Here is a 27,114-nt window from a genome sequence, read left to right on the forward strand (position 1 = left end):
TCACATAGTATACTCTCCTAAGTTGTTCATGTACGCAAATTCATTAGACAAATCGACGATTTAAACAAAAATTTGACGAAGAGGACCAAATTGAAATTTTTAAAAAATAAGAGACCAAATGGAAACCTAAAATAAACATAAGGAACCAAATATGCAATTAAGCCAAAAAATTAAAATAAAATAGTAATATATAAAGAATACAACATATATTAAATTTATTAGAAAAAACAATTTAGAGTAAAAAAAACCTTAATTAGACCATTTATGATTTGGGAGCTTCTTTTCTCTCCTATTTTCTATAAAAGCAAATAAAAAATAAATGAAACATGTGTTTGGGAGCATACTTTCAACGAAAAAAACAAGTTTTTGCATGGAAATATACTTAAGGAGCACAAAAGTTAATGTTTTTCTAGAAGTGAGAGTGAGGAAAAAAATTCTCTTCTTATCCAAATGGTTGATTAATGTTGTGGTGTTTTACCATTGTTGGCCAAACAGCAAACATTTTTTTCATGGTGCTAGCCTTCTAAGATAATATAATTAAGGACCGTAATCTATAATTTAGTCCAAAAATAAATAAAGTTTGATTAATTAACTAAAACTCATTAATCATTTAATAGCAATTAATCCTTTATTTATTGTGTGCTTTGTAGTTTTACACTTCAAAGATTTTTTTCCAACGTACGATTCATAATAGAAGGAGATTATCATTATAATAGTTGATCATCCTTTTGAGTGAAGTGCAATCCACGACTTCAATGTTTTATACATTATTGTTTTGCTTTTATTTTGTTGATATATAACTATTTTTCCTCTTGTGTTGATAATTGATTCTGCATGTCGATCTATGGATAGGTAAAATAAGTATATACTTGTTAGTTTATATAAATATAAATATATCTTTTCATGGGAAGTAAATATGTTTGTGATGATACTTTTTATAGAGTTGTGATGATAATTCAATGTATTGAAGATTGTGTTTGGACATTTTGTGCTTTTTTAACTTGTCATTCTTTTATTTCATTATAGGTCTTATTTTCTATCATTGACTTTTTTAGATGAATAACAAGTTGTGAGTTTATCAACGATCTAAGTTATAAAAGATTTGAGTCTCTTAAATATAAGAGGTTTGAAATTCGATCTTTGATTCTTGTGTATTATATGAGTTTACTGACGATACATTTGTTTTTGTGGTAATACTATGATTATTAATTAGGTTGAACATTTTTTATAGTTACCCTATTCGAATCCATGATTGTTTTACTACAAGGAAAATGGCATATACCGGCGGTCAAATAGCGGCAATTGCTCCATAATCGCCGCCACCTTCCAGATATACCGGCGATTCTTCAATCGCCGTTGTTCATGTAATATGGCGGTTATAATATAATTGGTATTAATTTGATATTCAAATTTAGTATTTAAGGCCCAAGGTCGGGACCTATCATACTAGACAGAAGGCTAACAACACTTATTCGTCAAGCTGAAGCTAGAGGTTACATCCATGACATCAAAATTTGCAGAAACACCTCTATTATGGGTGTGTTTGTTTTAACTTAAGTGATTTTTTATTTGTATTTTTAAAAATAATTTTTATGATAATTTAATTAAAAATAGTAAAAAATCATTTTAAATTTATCTTTTATAAATTAAAAGATTGATTTTAACATTCAATGACTTAGTATTCATGTTAAAGATTTAACTTAATAAAAATCACAATCTTTAAGAAAAGTTATTTAAAATAGCTTTTATTAGAGTTTTTTTCAAAAGTTTTATGATAAAAAAGAAATTGTAGGAGTAGGAAAGCCACCTTTAAATTCATTAAAGATAGAATTTAGCAAAAAAACAATTCTCGAAATGGTATACATTTCTCTCCAGCCGAAAGAGAAGTTATGATTAAGCATGTCATTCAATCTATTCCATCTTATGAAATGAGCATTTTCCTCTCATCAAGTATGGGACATAATCCTAGTTATCTCTGGTGGAGTATTTGGAGTGTTAAGTTTGTTGCTAAGGAGGGTATAAATGGAACATTTGAACAGGAGATAATTCAATGTTGGTAAAGGATTGACTTATGGATAAAGATAGCAGCTGAAATTAATACTGATAATACTGTTACAACCATTGTTTCAATTTTGCAAAAGCTTGACACTCACTAAAAAGAGCTTTTATAGTCTTAAAAATATGGAGCCTTAGGAAGAGAAGAAATAACCAAGTGTGGGATAATGTCACAGAGCTGAAGCAGACAGTTTTTTCTCAAGCTAGTAACCTGCTCATAAGCTGGAAAAATGCCCACAATTCTATAATACAGTCAACACAACCCGTTCGGATCCTCCAGTTACGAATTGGTCTAAGCCTGCGATAACAAATGCTATATAGATGCTTCATTTTCTAGTTCAAGTAACAAGGTAGGAATCGGCATGTGTATTAGGGACGATCAAGAGTGTTTTGTGTTAGCAAAAATGGAGTGGATTTCACCAATACTTGATGTCCTTTTCACTGGGTTAAAGATCTACAACTTCTTATATGGACTTTGAGACCATGTTTTTATCGATATCCCTACATGTATACTCATTCTACTATAATTAATGAAATGAGATCAGCCATTTACAGTAAGAAAAAAACAAAAACGTAATCATATTTCACCTTTGATTTAAAAGATGCGACAATGCAATTAGTGAAAACCACAAATCTTGATTGAACTTATGTGATCATATTTGAAAAGAGAAACTAATAACAGCAACTGTTTACAGGGAAAGATAAGAAACTATCATCAAAGTAAAAAAGAACTTCACAACAAGCAGTACAACTTGGTATGAAAAGAGAATACTTTTAGAGAAACTCAGTTTTAGCTATCAAAGAGAGATTTCCTCATCTCATCCACAATGGCACTAGGCTTGGCTTCCCTTAGCTTGAAAACATTTTCAATCACCGAGAGTTCTGTAGCTGTGGTGTCTGCACCACAAAACGCTGTCCAATCATTGACTGTCATTCCCGCAGCTATTACTTCGCTACCACGGTTGACTGTCCCGGCAACCAAAGGAACTTGAAGAAGTGTAGATAATTCATCCAAGTCTTCGACCGAAGTGTGAGGGTGGACCTGCATTCAGTGTATGATCAAAAGATATAGAACTTTTATTCAAATTGAAACATTCAAGAGGGCATGTTTTGCACTTACCAGACCACCTTTGTTGGAGAAAGCGCAGTAACTGCCAACAAGAATATTACCGGCAACTGTCTGCCTGAAAACTTCTACTCCAAGAACATCTGCAACTACCTCCTCAGTTTCCTGAACCACACTTTCAAAGTAAATACTAGACCACACAAGAGAAGAACAATTCAAAAACACAAGAGAAGATAAATGCTTTTTAGCCTTGATGCAAGGCACTTAACAGAGAATCATCTTAAATGACACTTTAAGTTGCAAGTAAGAGTTTGGTTAACTTACAAAACTAGCATTATATACATTACCTATCTAAATCTAAATAATATACAACCCTGAACCCAAATCCACATTTAAATAAAATTATTTCTAGAGTTCAAATGGTTTATGGAGTGATAAAATTTACCCCAACCTGCCATACTTGACAGCAACTTTTTTAATGAAATTGTCGATTCTTTTCAAGAAACTATTTACATGAATTGTGATTATAACCAAAAATTTAAGTGAATAGGTTCAGAGGAACTAGAACTGGATATATGTTAGATTGTCCACTTCTTTATTCAGCATCCATGTTTATCTCTAAATCAATTTCCTAAATAAGTATAAGCCCATTAGGACACAGGAAAGCTGTGATCTATAAATTATAATAATACAATACCTTGTCGAGATCAGTGTGTGTGAGGGCCACATGGTCATTACATGCTATACAATTACCCAGAGCAGATAACTTTTCTTCAATGCGCTGAACACGAACTTGATCAGGTAAACTGTTTTTCAAATGTTGAAGTTCTTCAACAGTAGCCATGAAAGAAATAAAACCAAGTTCCACAAATCAGTCCGGCATCAAAACTGGTGCTTAGTATTATGCCACCAACAACAATGAAACATTATGAGGAAAGAAATACTAATTAATCCTAGACTTCAGAGTCTTTTTGTACTAACGGGACAAATAAACAGATCAAACATCAGCACCCAGGGTGTTGACTGATAAAAGATCATAGGTGCTTTAATGAAATTGCAGGCTACCCTGTTTACGCTTTGAACTAATAAACTGCTATTATTATACATTAGCCACAGAAAAGGTTACCATTGTACAAAAGACCTGCAACGGGTTAAATCTTCCTTATACTCCTTATACTCTGCCATAGCAGGATCCTTGTCGCACTTACTTACTCATTAAGAAATTAATCATGGCTAACAGTAGTCAATATCATCATTCAAAAGCAAATCTATGTTCTGAGAGTTCCTTTGAAGTTTGAATGAATGAATAGTTTTTAGTACAAAAATGAAAACTACAGATTTTAGGTACCAATGTAGCTCCCCAAATCTTCACCGCTTAATATTACATTTCATATTGTAGGAGGGGAGGAGGTAAATGATGAAAAGGATCACATATGCTTTAAAAATAGCATTACAACAGAATCTTTTTAACAAATTAAAAGTCTGATCATTTTGTTAAAAAAAACTGTGAAAACTGAAAACCAAACATTTATGAAGCCATGATATACCAAAATCAAAGACTAAAACATAAACTTTTAATAACTTTCACCCCCATTACAAAACTTGAAGATGTATTTGATATGGCACATGAACGAGCAATCATTAACAAACAAAACCTCATAGTAACTGTTTCTTCCCCAAGTTTTTCCTTTACTAAAAAGGCACAAAAATATTATACATGAATGTTTCACTTCTTTCACCACTTACAATGCCAGAAAGTTGACAATACTATTTAATACAACAACATGACTTAAAATAGCACTAAACAAATACTACAAATAATAACATAATAATAAGAATCACCTTGGTCTGTGGTGGTATGGGGCAAAAGAAGCCCGTTCTTGTTTCCTACAAACCAATACAGTAAGTAAATTAGGTAACAGTTTTGAATCTAATAAATCATAAAACAATAAACATAAGAAATGATGTAATCATCATTTTATTGTGTAGAGGAAGAAAATTTGTCAATGATTCAGACACTATCCAAGAAACGAAGAAAAAGAACTTTACCAATACAAAGACGACCAACAATACGAGTGCCACCAATGGAGGTTCTAATGACAGGGATAACATCTGATAACTCAGCCTCAAATGCACTGATATCAAACAACACAATAATTTATTCATCAATATAACATGTATTGCAAATTCAAATCCATTTGAAACCAAACCAAGAATAAATAACTTAAATGTATTTTCACTAATCTAAAGCGAATGAATACCTGTAGAAATTTTCAGAACCACCAATTGCAACCAAACAATAAGCATTGGTAAGTTTTGAGAAGACTCCAACTTCACAAGAATTCTCAAACTTGAGTCCTGCAACAACAAAAAAACCATTAAAACAAAATAACAATCTCTTCCAGAAAAGAAGATCATATAGCAATATACTAAGAGTAAGCAAACTTACTAGTAGCCATGTTGAATCCAATAAAGCAACAACTTAATATCTGCAATTATTAACAAGTTTGATGAATTAGTAGTTGGCAATGGCATGAATGACAAAGAAAGCAATGATACATACAAAAACACAAATAAAGTAGCACTTAAGCTAAACGTTGATAATATTGATTGATAATACTTAATGCAAGAATTGAACCCGAACCAGATCGGTTCAGTGTATCGAATAATGGTGGTGGAAAAAGTAATAAAAGAAAGCAATTCTTGAAAAGGTTGATTTGTTAATATTACTACTAATAGTACCTATTAAAGTGAAAAGCAACAGACATAGAGATAAAATGATTGATTGAGAAGGGTTGAAAGAAGAGAAAAGGGGGTGTGTCGATTACCAGGAAGGAAGAAGATGAAGCGGTGAATGGAAATGGAATGAATGGAGGGACGCAACGATCACTACTTAACGATACCCAGATTCTTCATTTTCACTAATTTCATTTCGGTACAATTATTTCTTTTTATTTTTCTATTTATTTATTTATTTAGATAATTATAATTACCAAACCATAATTGTTCACTTTCACACCTCCCTCTTTACTTTCAAGACAAGACTGACGCAAAATATGAAAGAAAACAAAATTAAAACAACAGGTAAAATTAGAAATAACTTAACACACGAGATATTTTTAGATAGTCATGTGACCAAAAAAATTTATTTGATCACATTCATAAAAAATATTACATTATTTAATAATTTTAAAAAATAAACATTATGTATTTAATTATTATTTTTAATTATTTTACTTTTTGTGAGTGTGATCAAATGTAATTTCTTTGATCGCGTATTCGCGTGACTATCTAAGAATATCTCTTAACACTATCATTCTCATTACGCGGCATTTCTAACTTTAAGAGGATGTGGTTATTTGGACTATATTTTAACTTGTTACTTATTGACCACTTTATAAGAAATGAGATGATGCAAGCGACAAACCTGTCAGATAAGTTCTGATATCCTCCGAAAAGAGTAAATAATTTGGAATCTACCAAACCTGTGAAAAATCTCTATATAATTCTATTGAATGAAAATGTTGTTTTCAAGGCTACAATAGTTTAGTTTAAATAGTAGGGAAAAATAAAAATAACAAATTTAGCTAAAAGATCGTAAAAGAAAATAACAAACCAAACTAAATAAAATAACAAATATAACTAAAAGATAGTAAAGGAAAATAATAAATCTAGCTAAATAAAAATAACAAATCTAGCTAAAATATACTAAAATTAAATCTAGCTAAAATAATAAAATACTAAAAAAACCCTTCTACATTGAGATTATGAAGATCATAGACCATGTTTTAAGAGGATGAGGTTATTTGGACTATATTTTAACTTCTTACCTATTGGCCACTTTATAAGAAAGGAGATTACAAAGATCATAGACCGTGTTTTAATCGAAGTCTCTACAAATGATCAATAATCCAAGTTAAGACTAATAATGGTAATACGATAAATATCATCAATACTATGTTATTTTTTCTTAATTCCTCATAGTTGATAATATGGATAAGAAACGAAACAATGACATGTAGAGTAATGAATAAAAGAAAGTATTTATCCATTTTGAAAATGTGGATAAATTTTGAGAATGATGTGAAAATTATGAATGAAGATGAAGTATTTATAGAGTGAATTTTGTAAAGTGTCCATCACTATTATCATCGTTAGGGGGTTATTGTTGTTATCGTTGGAGATAAGAAAGTAATTTTAATTTTACCGTTGAGGGGTATTTTCCCCTTCCAACTGTTGGATTGATCGAACCATGGAAAATAGAACAAGAGAGAGAAATGACATGAGACAGTAAAGCAATTACTTCACCATATATACTGTTATGTTTTGAATGACCCCTCAACCTTGAAAAAACTTATGAACTTATTCATCCTTCTGGCTATTTCAAAAGACCACCAGCTACCTTAGTGCTTTTGCCACTTAATCCACTTTCTTTTTCGTTGTTGTTTGTTATTAAGCAAACTGATTTTATATGATTTAAAGATGAATACCAGAAGTATTCTAGAAACAGTGCAATAGTTCAAACTTCAAAGTAAGAGACCATATTTAAATTGATATAAAAGATGACATACAATTAGTGAAAACCACAAATCTTGATTGAACTATGATATTATACTATTATATTTGAAAAACAGCAACTGTTTACCAGGAAAGAAAAGAAACTCTTATCAAAGTAAAAAAAATGAACTTCACAAGCAGTACAACTTGGTATGAAAAGTGAATGCTTTTAGATAAACTCGGTTATTTATAGCTATCAAGGAGAGATTTCCTCATCCCATCGAAACCATCACCAGGCCGTGTGTCTCCCCTCAGCATGAAAACATTGTCAATCACAGAGAGCTCTGTTGCTGTGGTGTCTGAGCCACAGAATGCTGTCCAATCATTTACTACCATGCCAGCAGCTATTGCTTCACTACCACGATTGACAGTCCCAGCAACCAAAGGAACTTGAAGAAGTGTAGAAAGTTCATCCAAGTCTTCAATGGAAGTATGAGGATGGACCTGCATTCAGTCAGTGTATATGATCAAAATATAGTACAACGTTTATTCGAATTGAAACATTCAGAAGGACATGTCTTGCTCTTACCAAACCACCTCTGTTGGACAGAGCACAGTAACTTCCTGAAAGAACATTTCCAGCAACTGTCTGCCTGAAAACTTCAACTCCAAGAACATCTGCAAGCAACTCCTCAGTTTCCTGCACAAAAATTTCACAATAAATACTAGACCAAGAGAAGAACAATTCTTACTTATAAGACAGTGTGCTAACAATAACACTCTTATATGAGGCATAAACTCTAATTTTATCAAAACAAGAGAATAGATTTGGTGGACCAATCATGAGCCTTGATGCAAAACCCTTGATTACAAAGAAATCATCTTACATAACACTGTATGTTGAAAGTAAGAATTTGGCTAATTTACAAAACCAGCACTAGATGCTATGTCTATGTATATAATCTTCAAATTTTCTTTATCATTTATAAGTTATAACTCAAAATAACAGGGGAAAAAGGTTTAATTTAAAGGGCTATTCAATTAAGTTTCCTTTTATTTCCGTTAAAGCAGAAGTACTTGGATTATATAGAAAATACACAACCGCGAACCCAAATTCACATTCATATAAAATTAACTTTTACTGTCAACTGTTAGGAACCCAAATTTCAGAGAAATGGAAAAATATTATTAATGATTAAAAGGAAAATATTACAGAGATAGAATCCCTATAATCCAAGAGCTAAGCTCCTCAGAGAAGCGATAATTTTCTCTCTGCCAAAACCTTTCGGTTCCTAAACTGAAAAGATACCGAAATGCCCCTCTCTTTCCCTCTCACACACCGTATATACTCCCTCTCACGTGTATTTTCTCTTACACTCTCTAACTACACCTTATATACTCCCTCTCACGGGTATTTTCTCTTACACTCTCTAACTAACCTGCCAGCTCATCCCTTCCCTCTCCAATTGGGCTTTTATGATCACAGATCGTATCATCTACAGTCTACAGGTCATACAGGTTAATGTGGTCAAGTAACCTAGTCTTGCCAATTGCCATACATCACAACAAACTTCTTAAAGAAAAATTTGTCTATTATTTTTAAGAAACTATTTTCATGATCATAACCTAAAAATTTAAGTGAACGGATTTAGAGTGATAGAAACAGGGATAAGAGATGGGCCTTGATACTATGAGCTTTGACACTAGGCCCAAACCAAGAGAAGGGCATAGAGAATGATGACGTGGCCAAGTGAGGCATGGTGTGCATGGGATTATAGCTATATAAGTGGTGTCAGTGATAGAGAATAATCATCTTGGAATTCTGTTATTTGTATGGGATCACTTGTTAGTGATTTGGGGCACTTAGTGCTTTGGGGCTAGTAGAATCTCTCTACTAGTTTGTTACTTTCTTACCTTTATTTTGTTATTTTCTACCTTGTAGTTGAAACTCCATTAATATCAATTGCAAGCTTTTCTTCCATTCTACTTCATTATTACTGTTTCATTCTTTTCCATAATTCACAAACCCATCAATTGGTCCGACCTGCCGGATCCATACCACCCATACCCGATTCACCATAGGTGCGACAAACACGATGGGAGATAGCATTAAGTTGTTGGTAGAGAAGTTGATAGAAGGGAATGCAAAGATGTTATTGCTATCAAAACAAATGTATCAACAGACTCTCGGGTTGAAGGAAGAGATCGGAAGGATGAGAGAAGAGATTCAAAAGGTGAAAGAGATAGAATCTGAATCACTGCAGAATTTAAACGATTCAGAGCAATCATCGGAGCCGTCAAATCGGAAATTTCAGAGCCACAAAGAATCGATGGATGGGCTCGATGCAGCAATTGAGAAGAAAGAATCAGATAACAGAGAGGTGAGTGTTAAGGTAAATCAAGTGGTGGTGATCGATTCACCGCTATTGCCGGAACCACCAGATGTGGAGATTAATACGCATCACGTTGAGATTAAGTCGTCGGGCTTTGATCAACATGCGAAAGTTAGTTCACGGCGAGAACCGCCGGCTAAACCGCCAGATCGAAGCTTAGCTTTGGATATGGGTGGATATGCGAGAACGGATGCAGAGCGAAGGAGGATACAAACAAATTTGCTCAGGCCACTGCCTTCACCAGAACCACCAGACACCGATCGATTGACGACGGCGCTACTACGGCAAACGTCGCTGCACAAGACGTCGTATCTAAACGGAGGAGTATATGAGTATTTGTGTGTCATTGCTTTGGATGGAGAGAAGGATCCGGAGGAAATAAGGGTAAAACTGGCATTTGATGATAAAGTAAGATTAAAATTGACAACTAATGAGTTGGGTATCATTGTAAACTTAAAAATGGGCCAGATAGACAAATATCTGCCCTCCATTCTGCACAATCACAAATTGTCACATGTGTCTTCATCAGAGCAGCACACATCTACTCTTCTCTCATATGAGTCATCCAAGGCACCTGGTATGTATTCCACTCACACAATGCAATGTGAGTTGTTTATAATGAGATTTATAAAATGGGCTGTAGTAGGAACACTGAAACTGGCCCAATTTAATTGCCCAATGATTCAGAAGAAAATGGTTATAGATGACCCAACACGAGATTTATTTGGTATTGAAGTTCTGACTACTAAAGATTTTCTGGTGGGTGAAGGATTGTTACCAATAACGTGGAACTCCTTTATCAGTGAGTATGTGCAACAAGAGAGGTACGTGGAAGTTTTTAAGTACTTCAAAAAGATACAATGTGCTGATTCACATATGTTGTTAAGTGGAAATGAGACACATGAATATGTTAGGTGGATTTGTGTTATTAGAGATGGAACTACCATCATCACAGCTGGTGGTGATCTCATGAATTTGAAGCTGAGAGAAGCTTTTTCTGGGCGTGTTTTTTGGTTTATGATGCTTCTCCAGTGCCTGATTGGTATGTACTGCAACTGTGATTCTCTAATTGGTGTGAGAAAATTGTTTGAATGGTTAAATGTGATAGGAACTATATCATGGAATTCTTTGATTTCCAACAACTATGTAGGATGTGAGAATGTTTTTATAGTTTTGAAACAAATCTCAGCTCATAAGTTTTTTGAGTTAAGCTCACATACTGATTCAAGGGTACCCTTAAATTGTTGTGGAAAATCTTATGTTCCACCAACCAATCTGAGTATTGGTTTAGAGACTATCTCTTATTCACTTGAGTTGATAAATAAAGTTATGATAAATTGTATTAAGCAAATTATCAAACTGACAAGTTTGAACAGGCTATTGAGAATTGAAGAGAATGCAGCATTGACTATATGGGATGATACAAATGAGTTTGATTGTCTCTTAGCTAAAGATGTGACTGATGACATATATTTCCCTCTGCTTATAATAGAAACTAACTGCAACATGGCTCCTTATGATGTTTATCGGTGGAGTGAAAAGGAAGAGATAAATCAGGGGGTACTCTGTACTTTATATGCACATGGTCTTTGGTATGTTGTTTGGCCTTCAAAGCACACTGTGGAAGGATTGAATAAGCAATGGGGTGTCAATGTTTGCTTTGAGGAGTTGTTAGATTTAACCATTGTGAAAATTATGTCATTGTCTTCATCATTGGGGATCATACAATGGGATCCAAGGAAGCCCAATATTCCTATGCTAGTTAGTACTCATGAATGTGGCTGGAAAAGTTTTCCATCATTATACAGTTTGCAGATTTTTTTTTATGATAGAGGGAAGCTAAAGATGTGACTGATGACATATATTTCCCTCTGCTTATAATAGAAACTAACTGCAACATGGCTCCTTATGATGTTTATCGGTGGAGTGAAAAGGAAGAGATAAATCAGGGGGTACTCTGTACTTTATATGCACATGGTCTTTGGTATGTTGTTTGGCCTTCAAAGCACACTGTGGAAGGATTGAATAAGCAATGGGGTGTCAATGTTTGCTTTGAGGAGTTGTTAGATTTAACCATTGTGAAAATTATGTCATTGTCTTCATCATTGGGGATCATACAATGGGATCCAAGGAAGCCCAATATTCCTATGCTAGTTAGTACTCATGAATGTGGCTGGAAAAGTTTTCCATCATTATACAGTTTGCAGATTTTTTTTTATGATAGAGGGAAGCTTTGTGAAATTCTATTTGATGCTAGAAACCACAAGTTGTTAGAAACCACAATTTGTGTTCTTTCAAGCTATAATTTGCTTAATTTAGTATATGACAGAGGGGAGATTATGCTCAAAAGCATTTGGGTGGTGGTGCTTATGTTGGTATATGATAGAGGGAAGTTTTGCCACTTAAGCATTTGGGTGCAAATGATGTCCGACCTCAGTAGCTTCAATGGTTTGATTCTTATGTGTTTCTCAAGTGTATTGAAGGGCCTCCTAGCAGCAAGAAGAGTAATAGAAACCTCTCTCAACCTTGAGGACAAGGTTGTTTCTAAGGAGGTGGGAATTGATAGAAACAGGGATAAGAGATGGGCCTTGATACTATGAGCTTTGACACTAGGCCCAAACCAAGAGAAGGGCATAGAGAATGATGACGTGGCCAAGTGAGGCATGGTGTGCATGGGATTATAGCTATATAAGTGGTGTCAGTGATAGAGAATAATCATCTTGGAATTCTGTTATTTGTATGGGATCACTTGTTAGTGATTTGGGGCACTTAGTGCTTTGGGGCTAGTAGAATCTCTCTACTAGTTTGTTACTTTCTTACCTTTATTTTGTTATTTTCTACCTTGTAGTTGAAACTCCATTAATATCAATTGCAAGCTTTTCTTCCATTCTACTTCATTATTACTGTTTCATTCTTTTCCATAATTCACAAACCCATCATAGAGTGACAAGTACTGGGTATGTAATTGTTTTTCAAATTCTTTATTCAGCATCAATGTATGTTTATTTAACATGAAAATACTAGTCTATCTTCAAGTTAATTTCCAATCTGACATAAGTATGAGAGATTATCACAGAAAAGGCTATAATCATATACCTTGTCGAGATCAGTGTGTGCAAGGGCCACATGGTCGTTACATGCTATACAATTTCCAAGAGCAGACAATTTTTCTTCTATACGCTGAACAACAACTTGATCAGGTAGACTGTTTCTCAGATGTTGAAGTTCTTCAAAAATAACCATGACAAAAAGATCAAGTTCCATTCGTTAGTACAATATCAGAACTAGTGCTGAGTTTTATGTCACCAGCAAAGATGAAACAATAGATATGCCATAAAAGGAGGAGGGTATACTAATTAATCTAACACAGCCTATACTTTAAGAGTAACTCTAATAAAGGACACAAAAAACTGATCCAATGTCAGCAAAAATTTCAAAACAGTGAAAGGCAAACAAAGTTTTCAGTTTTCACAACCTACAAGGTCAGACATACCAAAATAAAAGAGCTTAACTTATCTAGGTTAGTTGATAAATAAGCATGTCATGCTAGGATTTATCCATGCCAATACTAGGGCTAAATGAAAAAACGACTGGAACGACAAAACTTGAGAAACCATCATTGCTAAATTTGCTCATGTGATTGATAAGACTAAAACACCAACTTTTAATCACTCTCACTACCATTACAGAACTCGAAAACATTGAATATGGCAGATCAACCACCAAGCATAAAACAAACAGAACCTCATAATAACCAGTTTTTTCAGGTTTTTCTTTGTTAATTATAAAAACATACAAATACACAGATGTTTCACCATTGACAATGCCAGAAGGTTGAGGTTATATTAGTTTGACAATGCTATTTAATACAACAGTTTGAGCATTTTGGTGAGCAATAATAATAAGGCGAGCATTTTCTTCGTTTTTTAAGGCGGGAGTGAGAACATAGATGTTTTGACAGGAAATAATGCATGGCATCGAATTGAAAGAGCACCAAACAATACTACAAATAAAAACAAACTACATAATAACATAGTAATAGGAATCACCTTGGTCTGTGGTGGTATGTGGCAATAAAAGTCCGTTCTTGTTTCCTGCAAACGCATAGTATAAGAAAGGTGCGTAAATCAGGTGATAGTTCTAAATGTAATAAATGATAAATCAATAAATAAATAAATAAATAAATAACTGATTTAGCAATCTTCTGGTGATAATTAAAATTCAAAAAACCAAGGAAAACACTTTACCAACAGAAAGAAAACCAACAAGACGAGTGCCGCCAATGGAGGTTTTGACCACAGGGATAACATCTGCTAACTCAGCCTCAAATGCACTATATTAAACAACACATTAAGTTATTCATCAATATAACATGTATTACAAATTCAAATCCATTTGAAACCAAGAATAAGAGAATGAAAACCTGTAGAAGTTTTCAGAACCTCCAATAGCAGTCAAACAATAGGCATTGGTAAGTTTTGAGAAGGCTCCAATTTCACAAGAATTTTCAAACTGAAGTCCTGCACAAAACCAATTTCATGGATAAATTCCTTAGAGAATATAGAAATGCAGACTAAACACCCAATAACATGGAGAATGCAGACATGGAAAAATGTAAATGTCAATTCACTTACTAGTTGCCATGAGAAATCTTTCACCCAATAACAACTTAGTATCTGCAGCATTGGATACTTAATTAGCAAAAGAAAACAAAGAAACCATGATTTCGCATGTTAACAAATTGCAATTTTAGCAATGAAAATGATATCAAAAAAGCATCTAATATCTTTAGTAAAGACCCATTAAAACCAACAAAGACCTATATACTTCCTCCGTCTCTCGCCGGAACGGTGGCGGGTCGCCGGCGGCCGGGGTTTAAGTTGGTGTTGTACTTTTCTAGGTTAAAAAAATAAGACATGGAATAAAAATTACAGCTACTAGAAAACGTACCTTCTGGTTGCGGTGGTGGTGAATGACTAGGGGTGAAAGTAAAAAATTCAGTGAGACTCGCAAGATTTTCTTATTATAGTATTTAATTATATACTGTATATTTTTAAACTTTATGGGCCAAGCCTGATATGACACCTGTTTTTTAGACATTATTTTTATTTTAGAAAAATTTGGAGATGATACAAATCCAAGTTTTATAAGCAGTATAACTCGGTTGATAGTTGAAAATAAATTGATGTGTCCGAGTTTTTATTTTTTTCGCACGAATGAGTTATTCACTAATTTTCTGCTTTTATAAAAATCTTAAGAATAAGACCAATGAAATATTATATGTAATTATAATAAGGGTTAAATATTTTGATAGTTACTTTAAAATCGGTTCAAAATAAATTTTCGTAATTAATTTTTTTTTAATTGATTGTAGTTATGATCTTTTGACTCAAAATAAGCAATCAAGGTATTCTTATGGCTTAGATTCTTTAGAATCGCTATGAGACTAATTATTGAGTTGGCAACATGACATTTGTTTCTTTATTATATAAATGAAATTTCATTCATATGCACAAACAATGAAAAAATATTTTTGCAACCAAGTGTCTCCGATGGAAGAGGACAATGAAAATTTTGGAGTAAATAGCTACTTTCGTCCATGAAAGTGTCGTTCGATGTCATAATAGTCCCTGAATCAACAAAAAATATTTAAAAGTTCCTGATTCGAACTTCCGTTAGTCAGAATCGTCTCTGGCGTTATCTCTTGACCAAATTCTGTTTGTTTTTTATGATGTGTATCAAAATTTGACACATTGGACCAAAATGTGGCAATTTTTAATTCAAATTTCACTGCCACCTAGTCAAGGATCAAATTGACACTGAAAATCAATTTTTTTTAAAAATAAAAACAAATACAATAAATATTTTGAAATAAATCCAAAAACCATAAACTCGTCTCTTGCCCATAATTCATCAAAAATGTAGTAGTTAACAATTTTTAAAAATGCAAATAATATGTATTAAAAATAACAAACTAATGCATAAAAAATACACCATTGAAGAACAAAGGACAAATCCAAATTCACTCACTATACTTGAAGTCCTCCAGGTTTTGCATCAAACCCCATATTCATCTTCATTTGATAACAATCCTTGGAACCAAGTTTGTGAACATGTTGGAGTCAAAAGCAATTGAGAAAAATATGACATTTTACTTCACCAATCTATAAGGTTTCCTCTTGATTTCACAAGGCATCTCAGTAGGTCTAGTACCTACCTTTCTTCCATTTTCATAAATTTATCAAGCATGTTGTTGATTCCAGCTTCAGGTTTAGATGGATCTTGTCATGAAGGTTTAGATCTCACCATATTCTAGTTTTAGTCAAAGCTCATATCTGTGCAACAATGAGGAAATGATAGTTATGTTGTTTTCAACTTGAAGAAAATTGGGAAGATGGTTGTGTTAACTATCACTCTGGTCCTTGCCAACATGGATAATCAAATTGGCAATAAGAAATGCCACATATTGGTCCAACGTGTCAAATTTAGGACACATCATCAAAGTCAAACGGAAAATGGTCAAGAGATAATGTCAGGGACGATTTTAGCTCACGAAAGTTTGAATCAGGGACTTTTAAATATTTTTTGTTGATTCAGGGACTATTATGAAAGCGAGTGCCACTTTCAGGGACGGAAGTGGTTGTTTACTCGAAATTTTTGCGACGAACAACAAAGTAAGTGAGAGATCCGCTTTTGACAATGTCGGCGAGAGCTTTACAACATAGGTGATAAATGTAAAGAGAGCGAGCCAAAGATGGAAACGAGAGACAAAATTAGGTTCGTTAGTGAGGGCTTGCGTTTGACACATCAATTAGTGTTAGTGTTCTAGTAGTAGAAGTTTAGATAGTATGCATGAGGTCTTTAAGTTTAAGCGACTTTGATTTTTTTTTCTTGGTTAAGTAACATAGTAACTAAAAATTCTACCTTAAAAGTGAATAAATAGAGTGTTCGAGGATCGAACCCCACGCTCCTGCACATATAGTTCAATGTCCCTACCAACCGAACTAAGCCAACTGCGATGTCATTGTATTTTTTTTTTTTTGCTTTAATTTAATTTAAACAAAAAAAAAAAAGTAAAATACGGGGCACATGAGTATTTTTTTTACTTGAAAATAAATTGGGCCGACAGAGGAGTCCAATGGGTTTTATTCTCACAATATCCATCCATCCATCCATACTGTAACCCTAGTAGCTGTTCTCTTTAAATACTTCACCTGCCATCAAAACTAAAGCGCCGTTCTTGCCTCCTCGTTAAGGTTGTTGTTTTTTTTTTCTTTTTCAGATGTTGTTATGTTCCTTCTGATCCGTTGCATATTTTTAATCAACGAAATCACAGCCGAGATATCTTTTTTTGTCTTTCTCTACTGTGTTTTTTTGATTAAAGAAATTCAACGGTTCATCATTTTTGTTTGCTATTAGCTATGATGATAATGTGTATCCCAGCTCATTACGAGGCTTTTATGTAAGGCCTTTGAATTTAATCTTCCACATTTATCTGAGCTACTATCCAATCAAATTCTCATTGTCATAATTAATTTTATTTTCATACTGAAGCACAGTGTATGTCATTTTAGTTTTGCCATGGTTTTGTTGCACATACATTCGTCGATTAAATCATATGATGATGATGATGATGTTACTATGTTATTTTAGTTCCTTACCTTAACTATGGCCCCTAACATCTAAAAGTTGGTATGTGATTGGATGTATGACAAATAAGTGCATATATTGAATTAAATCCAAACATGTTTGCAAGATAGTACATGTCACCAACATAAGCGATATTTTACAAATTTTTTGAAAAATATATGAAGGACTAGAATAACGATGTTTACTCTTTTCTTAATTGTGGTACTTACCATACTTGATAGCATTGGATCATCATTTGAAATGTTAGATTATAAGTGAATCATAAGGTTTGGCGTTGATAGAAACTTGAAGGTCAATGTTCTTGCCATACTTTTTTAAAACTTTACACAAAAGATTATTTGGATGGTTGATCATATTCCGTAAAATTTTCATATGATAAACTTAATTCATTTGATGATGACTCTTAAATGGCAAGCCCTCCATCAACATTAGGAAAACCCTTCCGAATTGATTAAAGGGTGTCAGTAGGACATTACATAAAGCAATTGAACTAACTCAACTTCAGGGTGTCAATTGAACCTTCAATATAGACCAAAATGCAAAGACCAAGGTTAACATATCTTCAATATGTTAACAAACCTCAAGTTTCAAGACATTTTCAACAATCTTTTAAAATGCAAAGTTGTACACAAGAAATTTAGACCAATGTTTTTCCATTTCTAGACACTTTTTTTTTTTTTATGAGATGGAAAGTAAAAACAAACAACACATGATCAGAAAAGAAACTAAGCTCGCGGATGAATAATGCCTACAACATCAATCAACAACACGAGACTAATTGAAAAATGTAACTATTCTAAATTTTCAAAGTATCGTTGGAGGAAGCTCCATTCTTCGCAAAACCAATTGACACATTCATTACGCTCTATGAAAGTATATTGAAAAGAGACATTCCAATCCCGCTGGTGGAGATGACGAATTTGTTGGATAAGCAATGCTTAAAGATGAAATTGAGAAGTTTCATGAGAAGTGAAATTAACTGCTAGAGTGGAATTGATTCAATGATCTTTTCGAATACTTCAACTTGAACAATATTGAGACCATTTAAAATTGCATGGAGTTCAACACATAAGAAAATAGAGATAACAATGAAGTTAGAGAATTCATTGATCTTCCAAGATTATTGAAAGACTTGTCATCCACATATTAACTTTTATGGTGTCTTCAAGAGGGGAGATTCAAGTGATCGCACACATTGGTTTATAGGATGGTAGAAATACTTAGGACCGGTAAATAAAGAGCTATATAAGAATGAATTTTATTGAGATATTGCTAGATAATTGAATTATCTCGCTGAAAACCATGTCTTTTTGGGTTTGTCAGATAACCCAACAAATGACAATAAACATAATCCCGTTAGAAAACGAACCAATCAAAGAATTGTGCTATGGACTATAGATAAGTTTCTAAAATTATCTAAACATATTTTTGTTGTAGATGTTGGATCAAATGATTCATTCTCAACTTAATGATGCACATTGTATTCTTGAAAAGATCAAGGTTTATAGGGAGGGAGAGAAATAAATTGAGATTGAGGAATTAAGCTAAGAGAATTGGAAAAAAGTTCGTGAATCTAATATTATTTGAAGATCACTTACACCTTTTATAATACACATTGTTTTGATTACAAGTTTCGTTGTAACTAACTCATAACAACACTACCTTTCAAAAACAACTAACAACACTAACAAACTATATTAGCTAATAACAGAAATTTGAAAGTTTAACTAACACTAGTTACTTGTGAAACAACTAACTTAACAATTAACTAAAGTGTGAATTACATTCAACGATAGTGACATGTGCTCTTCTATATTCATGACGGATCAATTTTGTCTAACTTTTTTCCGGGAAAGATAGTGATATCGATTTGCAAGTTTTAATTAAAAAATAAAATGCTTAACATGTGACAAGATTTGGTGCATCTGATTAATCAAATGATTGAAATTGTTTGGGAGTTATCTAACTTTCCCGCAAAAACGTTATACAAAATTGATCCTATTCATGACTACATATCTCAAAAACTCAATCATCTAGAAACTTTATCACACCAATACTGGTCTGACACTTGAAATTATGAGAGTTACCTGCTAGAACTAAAACAAAAATATTAAAATCTATAATGTATTTTATCTCTTTTCCTTTCACTTCTTTTCTAGTGAAGTTTTCTCAACCATTCCAATGATAGATCTTTCCTCAAAAAGAAAAATACATAAAATATATAGTCTCATTTCAACGTGGCAAGCAGAGAAACAGTGTAAGCAAATGTTGGATTTATAATGTATGCCATGTGTGTGGTTTCCACAGTGACAACGTTTGTGTGACTCTTGAGTAGCTCTTAGTGTTACCAATAATTTTGTGACTATGCCTCCAATTCTTTACATTTCCAAAGCAACATTACAATTCACATGATCAGAATCTAAACCAATCTTTTGTTTAGATCTTTTTCTTAATGATTGGTTCTGTATTGTCTGAACCAAATTCAGCAACATTGGACAAGTATATACATACATCCCATATACTACTATGTAAATTCATAACAACCATATATTTGTATATGGAATTTTGTCCTTTTGTCGAGTAATTTAGTCGATAGAATTTCACTTTTAAGTAAGTGAAAGTATCAGAGCTCGAACTCCAACCTCTGCATATAACATGTAATATCTCTGTCAACTGAGTTATACTCACATGTTTTTGTCATTTTTATGACACGTTAGATTTATTTAGATATTTTCACCAATTTTATATTAAATATGATTAAAAAAATGCAAAATGAAATGCATAAGGGTGTCCTAATAATTGGAAGCAAGTCCCATAATATTCCTAATAGTACGTACGTGGTAGTGTCCTGCAGGACCACGCACTATCATTACAGCTCACTTTCACCAAATAATAGTCCCCCCAATTGTTTCACCGTAAAACAAATGAAAAAAACATGGGATGGTGCCCTTATGAACCCTTTTCGACGGTACATAACTCAATAAACTTCTATTTAATTAGGTCCACATTGTTCCTTTTTCCACACCCAAATTACAACTATAGAATCCACTTAATTGATATGTCGTAATCATAATATTCATATTTTTGTTGTTTATGTTCAATGTAATAGTGACACATGTCTTTTTTTAATATGCTTATTCATCTCTATATATATGCATACATTCACCACATTATCAATTGGTCATGTTATGTGAGTTCAACAAACAATCTTCTCTTGTGCATAGCAAAACAATATCAAAAAACTTTTGCACACCATTTGAACACCATGAAAGCACCAACCATCCTAAAGAGCTTCTTCTTGCGCCAGCTGGCTTCGACGGCAGTGGTTCCTTTGCCGGAAAAGACTCGATTCGATCGAGAACTAACGGCGGAACTTGACACCCTTGGTAGTGAAGTTGAGTTGGTTCAATTTCTTGATGCTGCAATCACAACTCAAAAAATTGCTTTGGATTCTCTAGGGAATATTTCATATAGAGATGATTCTGATCGTGTAGATGTTGATAAGTATTTAGAAGATAACATTGAAATTCTTGATGTATGCAATTACTTTGTTGAAAAAATTGAGAATATTAATGAATATTTAGACACATTGAAAATGGTTGTACATTTAGTTGATAATGGTGGTGTTGTTAAGTCTAATAAAATTGCTACAAAACGTGCAATGGAACTTTTAGATTCATCATCATGTAAAAGTGTAGAAAAGAGATCATGTAAAGGTTTGAAAAAATTGTTAAGCCAAAAGCTATATCATCATGGAACAGATATGAGTGAGATTATGTGTGGTTCTAAGGCTATGACATTAATGTGTTTAAGGTTTCTTGAACTTGGTTTATCATTTGATTCAAAAAGTGGAAAATTGCCAATGATGAAACTGTCTCAACCTACAAGTTCTTCATGGTTGAGATTGTTACATGAAGCAAGTGTTGAAGAGAAGAAGCTGAAGAAAAATAGATCATCTTTGTTGCAGCAGACAGTGGATGCAGCTAGAGAATTGAAGGAACAGATAAAGGGTGGAAAGGAGATTAAATCACGTGTTGAAAGATTGAAGAGAAGTTCCAAGGAAATGGAGGATATGATTGAGGTTATTGAAGAAAGAGTAAAGGATTTGTATAAATGTTTGATTGATGTTAGGATGACCCTTTTGGGAATTCTTTCTCATCACTGAATTCTTTAGATCTATCTTATTAGAATAGTTAGCTAGGAAGCTTTGTTAGGATATAATTCACTACATAAATGATGTAACTTTACTAATGTAAAGTGTTGAACAAAAAAAAAAGTTACTGATATGTAGATTTTGTGTGAGAGATATATTGTGAATATAAATAATTAATTTCTATTTCTGTCTCTTATGATCTCTAGTTATTTTTAGTTTTGTTATGATTTGCTCTGTCTATATGAATGTGGTTTTATTATGCTTAATTGTTCAACAACTTCATATAACTCATTTCACAACTTTAGGAATTTGATTATGAGATGTGAGTCAAAAAAATTTACATAAAATGATTTAATAAGCCTGATGATTTGAAAATAAAAATTTAGGACAAATTAAAAATGTGATGTTAAACTAGTGCTAGGGGTGCTTCTTTGCTTGGTTCATTGAATGTGAATTTTTTTATGTCAATTTTGTGAGTGGATGTATTTTGTTATGGAAGTGACAAAACACTTTGTCTCTTTCACTTTATAAGTCTCACATGATTGGTTAGTTGAAGCTTTATAAGATTCTTGTAAAGATCAATTTGTGGTAAGGAGGAATAAGCAAATGTATGTTGATGTAAAACTTGTTTCTTCCCTATAGGGAATAATGAGAATGAGACAATATGCACAAAATATTTATGGCTCATTCTCATTGTCACAGGAAAAAATTCCTACTTCTAAATTGCATATGCTCCTCAAAAATAAATTCTCTCTCACTATACTCCAGCAAGAGGATAACTGGATAAGGGTATGGTGAGCTTTTTGGAAGGAGTAGAGGATGAGAGAATATTTGAAAGAAGGACAATTTCTATTGCTTTTTTTTTCTTTCTTGAACAGCAAATATATAAATATATATAATGGTTAAAACAGTCAAAGTATAGTGTAGGAGTACTAGAAATACTCAAAAAAAAATTACAAAAGAAACACTAGAAAGGACTCTCGGAAAGCAACAAACCATCAAAACCACTAAGATCAACCATAAAAAAGGGGGAAGGGAAAAGCCAACAAAGAGCGGACACCTTAAGAGATACAACTCAACAGGAACCAGAAGCAATCAGGCACCGCATCCTCACCTCGCTTTATTGGACTAACACAAGATAGGTTGAACCTCCCACTCGTAGAAAGAGCAGAGGCTATCCGGGTTTTTACTTAGAAACTATTTCCAGGAGGAGACTTTCACCCTATCCACAAGATTATCAATCATTGGAGACCCACCGGCAAAGATAATATCATTCCGGGAGGTCCAGATAATATCATTCTATTGCTTGAGAGAATGTTTTGATTTGTTGCTTAGGTGTCTCATCTACAAATGACAACTCCATGCGAGAGTTTTATATAAATTAAGAGAATAGCTTAAATAACAATGTAATACATTAACAATTTGTCATTAAAAAAAATAAAATAAACCAAGAGACAGTTCTACAGATAAATTTAACCGATTATGGCGAAGTATTAATCATAAAATATTTGCATCTTTCTGAATGTAAACTTTTTCTATTTCTGGAGCTTTTACAATTTTCCAGAGAAACTTCTTCAGTAAGGGTAAACATAAGGCTCTTGAGCCATTTAACATAATTCCAAATAAGTTTAGAAACCTTATGTTTTTGAGTTTCATCGATTTTGGAATCTTCAACGGTGAAAACATATGAAGATTCGACGTTAAATCCGTTAATGAATCGGCGTTGAAGAGGCACAATCGACTTATTCTTTACATCTTTGTTCAGTAACCCACTTATCCACGTATTGGTACTTTTCTTCATGCCTGTTGTTTACTACCATCGATAATTGTTCAAGCTTTTTTGTTATAAGAATAGCCCGATCAACACCACTTACATACTCATGCTCTTTTCTATCCCAAACAACCTTTCGGTTGTTGAAGACATCAATATTCATATATCTTCGATTTGTTGTATCCGTACTCACATTCATTGCTGCAAATAGTAAATTCATGCTATAGAAAAAAATCATCAATTTAGTATTTTGATAAGGTATCATATGAAATAAGATTATGATAAGATATGTAGAGATATACACACCTTACCGAACTCATAACAATTAGATTTGCATATTTCTTCGCAGAAAAAAAAATTATTAGATAAAAAAAACGATTAGGTAATTCCTAATAAAATTTTAATTTCTCACTAGTTTAAAGACAAGTGCATTCACACGGGTTTACTGATTTTTATTCGATATTTGAATTTGTCACTATATTAATATAGAAAATTTATTTTAAAATAAATATTTAAAAATTTGTTATATAATATTATTAAAATATAAGTGGAATTATTGTGTTAATTTTTTTTTGGTTACGAATTATTGTGTTAATTATTTTGTTGTAAACTTATTTATTCAATTTTGTATGTTTTAGTGACAAATAATGGTCCCGTGTATATTTTTAATAAAAATTAGAAATTTTATTAGGAATATTTAGGGCAATTTAGTAAGTTTGATACTAATTAACTTTATTATATTATTATTAATTATTTTTTTCCTATTTTTATGTATAGATTGTTATGTTTTGTTCCGATCTATAATATATTTTGTTCCTATTTTTAAGCATATCATCTTTCTATGACATTGAGGTCTGCCACTCCGTGATGTTGTCTCGCCTATGCCCATTCATGCTTTGGCTACATCACTTGCGAATGCTCCCCCTGAACAGCAGAGGACTATGCTTGGAGAGGCTTTGTATCCACTAGTAGATCAGCTGGAACATGATTCTGCAGCTACGGTTACCGACATGCTTTTGGAGATGGACCATCCCGAAGTATTGCATCTTATTGAGTCACCAAATGCTCTCAAGCCTAAAGTTGTTGAAGCCATAAACGTGCTGAGAAACGTTGCTCAACAGCAAGGCAACAGCCCGACAGATCAACTAGCTTCACTTTCTCTCAACGATAATCTATAATCTCGTTTCTTAGATTCTGTTAATCAGCCAACATGAATACAAAAATCCTTTTTGTTCTGTCTTTTAGATTAATGATGTTAGTTCTTGGTACTTTTGGTTTTTATTTATTGTTGGTGTGTTTTAGGATTATTACCGCTCAAGGATTTATGATTTATTCTTAAGTTTTATGGATCTAAAAAAAAAATATCATCTTTCTATATTTTTTTTATATTCATTTTAGTGAAATTACAATGAATGATATGAAACTTGCAACGTGATTAAAAATAATATGGATAAATTAGAAACTTTGGTGGTAATTGATTTTAATATAATAGTAATAGATTATTAGGTAAATATTAGATAATTCCTAATAAAATTTTAAATTTAATGGTCCTAATCGTGTTTTTGTTGATATATCTATTTTTATCAGTTGAGTTAAGATTTGTGGACATTTAAATATAATAAGTAATTTGATAAATAATAGATACATAAATATTGTTAAAAAAAAATTATATTTAATATAATAGGGGCTTTGTAAAAATAAAATAAAACAATAGGAGTTAAAATATACAATCATTTTGTATTTCAATCATATATAAATATTCAATCTCACATAACATGTCTTATTCAAAAAGTCATATTTAATACGTGAAAATAATGAGAGAGATATTTTTTTTTTACAAGTTATATTGAAATGCATGACTATAATTATATTTACCTAATGAGAATAAGAGAAAATCAATTAAGTGTGTTATCTAATATTTAAATTTTATTTTTAATTTAAAATTAATAATATATTAATTTTGTCATACCATTTTGACTAATTTATTATTGGTATAATTTTATGAATAATATATTAATTTTTTCATCTAACTATCTATTTAAGGGGCTCAATACTCGTACCACTTTGACTAATTTATTGTTGGTATAATCTTTTTTATTTTATTCTACAATATCTAAATCTCTTTCTCAAAGATTTTAGGTTTGTATTACCTTAGCCACTAGCCACCATTCAGCAACATTGACATACCACAGTCCATATACTATTTTTTTTTTGTTTTACGGGAGTCCATATACTATTGTAAATTCATAAAAACTATATGAAATTTTATTATATAAACGAGTTGTTAAATTTATTAAGATATTTTCACAAGTTTAAAGAGTTATAATGCAAAAGGGTGTCCCAATGATTGGAAGCTAGCAAGTCCCATAATATTCCTAATAGTACGTACGTGGTAGTGTCCTGCAGGACCACGCACTCTCATTACAGCTCACTTTCACTAAATTATTATTATCCCTAATTAATATATAGTTTGCTTAATTGTTTCACAACAAAACAAAACAAAACAAAACAAATGTGGGATCAATTAATGGCTCCCTCTTGAACCCCTTTCAACGGTACTAAACTCAATAAACTTCTATTTAATTAGGCCCACATTGTCCCTTTTTTCACCCCAATTGCACTTATAGAATCCACTTTATTATATTGTCATGATCATGTTCAATTTTCTGTTGTTCTTTACTTCTTTATGTTTAATCACACTTCAATTTGATATTGACACATGTCTTTTCTTAATAATATGCTTATTCATATCTCTCTCTATATATGCATACATTACACACCACCTTATCAATTGGTCATGTTATATGAGTTCAATAAACAACCTTCTCCTGTGCATAGCAAAACTATATCAAAAACTTGGCTCAATTGCTTGATGCTGCAATCGCAACTCAGAAAATTGCATTAGATTCTCTAGGGAACATTTCTTATAGAGATGATTCTGATCGTGTAGATGTTGATAAGTATTTAGAAGATAAAATTGAAATTCTTGATGTATGCAATTACTTTAATTTGTTGAAAAAATTGAGAACATTAATAATTATGTAGACACTTTGAAAATTGTTGTACATTTAGTTAATAATAATGGTAGTGCAAACAAAGCCTAGTAAAATTGTAAAAACACGAGCATTGGAAGCCAATATCAATGCCAATATCAATGCACCAACCTCAGACCTCAAGAGAAGCACACTCCCAGGTCCCAAGCCAATATCAATGCACCAACCCAAGTGGGTTTGATTTGTATAGATGTTTGATTGATGTTAGGATGACCCTTTTGGGAATTCTTTCTCATCACTGAATTCTTTAGATCTTTCTGCTTAGAATAGTTAGCTAGGAAGCTTTGTTAGGATATAATTCACTACTTAAGTGATGTAACTTTGGTTATTGATGAAGTAGTGTTCAAAAATAAAAGTTAATGATTGTAGATTTTGTGTGAGATATATTGTGATGAATATAACTAATCAATCTCCATTACATGTATAATCCTCTGATTAGCTAGTTTCATCTTATAATCTCTAGTTATTTTTAGTTT

General features: G+C 32.5%; 2 protein-coding genes and 1 non-coding gene across 7 annotated transcripts; 1 reads left to right on the forward strand and 2 right to left on the reverse strand.

Moving 5' to 3' along the window:
- Positions 1-2,671: 2,671 nt before the first annotated feature.
- On the reverse strand, positions 2,672-6,081 carry LOC123908177 (eukaryotic translation initiation factor 6-2-like). Of its 3 annotated transcripts, none has more exons than XM_045958744.1 (8): positions 5,950-6,081; positions 5,571-5,610; positions 5,383-5,479; positions 5,171-5,256; positions 4,964-5,008; positions 3,819-3,949; positions 3,176-3,286; positions 2,672-3,097 (listed from the first exon to the last, which is right to left on the reverse strand). In XM_045958744.1, exons 2-8 carry the CDS (start codon positions 5,578-5,580, stop codon positions 2,846-2,848), a joined length of 732 nt encoding a protein of 243 aa, XP_045814700.1. In that variant the 5' UTR covers positions 5,581-5,610; positions 5,950-6,081; the 3' UTR covers positions 2,672-2,845. The 3 variants fall into 3 exon arrangements, with proteins under 3 accessions (XP_045814700.1, XP_045814684.1, XP_045814691.1); XM_045958728.1 differs by having other exon boundaries at positions 5,864-6,053; XM_045958735.1 differs by lacking the exon at positions 5,950-6,081 and adding an exon at positions 5,685-5,776.
- A 1,565-nt stretch (positions 6,082-7,646) lies between these two features.
- On the reverse strand, positions 7,647-15,070 carry LOC123908159 (eukaryotic translation initiation factor 6-2-like). Of its 3 annotated transcripts, none has more exons than XM_045958707.1 (8): positions 14,962-15,070; positions 14,646-14,687; positions 14,435-14,531; positions 14,259-14,344; positions 14,061-14,105; positions 13,108-13,238; positions 8,208-8,318; positions 7,647-8,122 (listed from the first exon to the last, which is right to left on the reverse strand). In XM_045958707.1, the coding sequence occupies exons 2-8, from the start codon at positions 14,653-14,655 to the stop codon at positions 7,862-7,864; spliced, it is 741 nt and encodes a 246-aa protein (XP_045814663.1). In that variant the 5' UTR covers positions 14,656-14,687; positions 14,962-15,070; the 3' UTR covers positions 7,647-7,861. The 3 variants fall into 3 exon arrangements, with proteins under 3 accessions (XP_045814663.1, XP_045814670.1, XP_045814676.1); XM_045958714.1 differs by lacking the exon at positions 14,962-15,070 and adding an exon at positions 14,831-14,927; XM_045958720.1 differs by lacking the exon at positions 14,962-15,070 and adding an exon at positions 14,791-14,858.
- A 2,354-nt stretch (positions 15,071-17,424) lies between these two features.
- Positions 17,425-17,517, forward strand: LOC123903424. The gene has a single exon (XR_006807998.1). It is a non-coding gene; the product is annotated as a small nucleolar RNA snoR69Y (small nucleolar RNA).
- Positions 17,518-27,114: the final 9,597 nt, after the last annotated feature.

This window comes from Trifolium pratense, linkage group LG1 (assembly GCF_020283565.1).
Source record: "Trifolium pratense cultivar HEN17-A07 linkage group LG1, ARS_RC_1.1, whole genome shotgun sequence".
NCBI classification, from domain to species: Eukaryota; Viridiplantae; Streptophyta; class Magnoliopsida; order Fabales; family Fabaceae; genus Trifolium; species Trifolium pratense.

Excerpts from the sequence above, each read along its gene's own strand:
- LOC123908159 (XM_045958707.1), bottom strand. Across the intron at positions 13,239-14,060 it reads ACATACCACCACAGACCAAG|AACTTCAACATCTGAGAAAC; the intron begins GTGATTCCTATT and ends TTATTTTTGAAG. Across the intron at positions 8,123-8,207 it reads TGTCCAACAGAGGTGGTTTG|GTCCATCCTCATACTTCCAT; the intron begins GTAAGAGCAAGA and ends GACTGAATGCAG.
- LOC123908177 (XM_045958744.1), bottom strand. Across the intron at positions 5,009-5,170 it reads TGTTGGTCGTCTTTGTATTG|GAAACAAGAACGGGCTTCTT; the intron begins GTAAAGTTCTTT and ends ATTGGTTTGTAG. Across the intron at positions 3,098-3,175 it reads TCTCCAACAAAGGTGGTCTG|GTCCACCCTCACACTTCGGT; the intron begins GTAAGTGCAAAA and ends CACTGAATGCAG.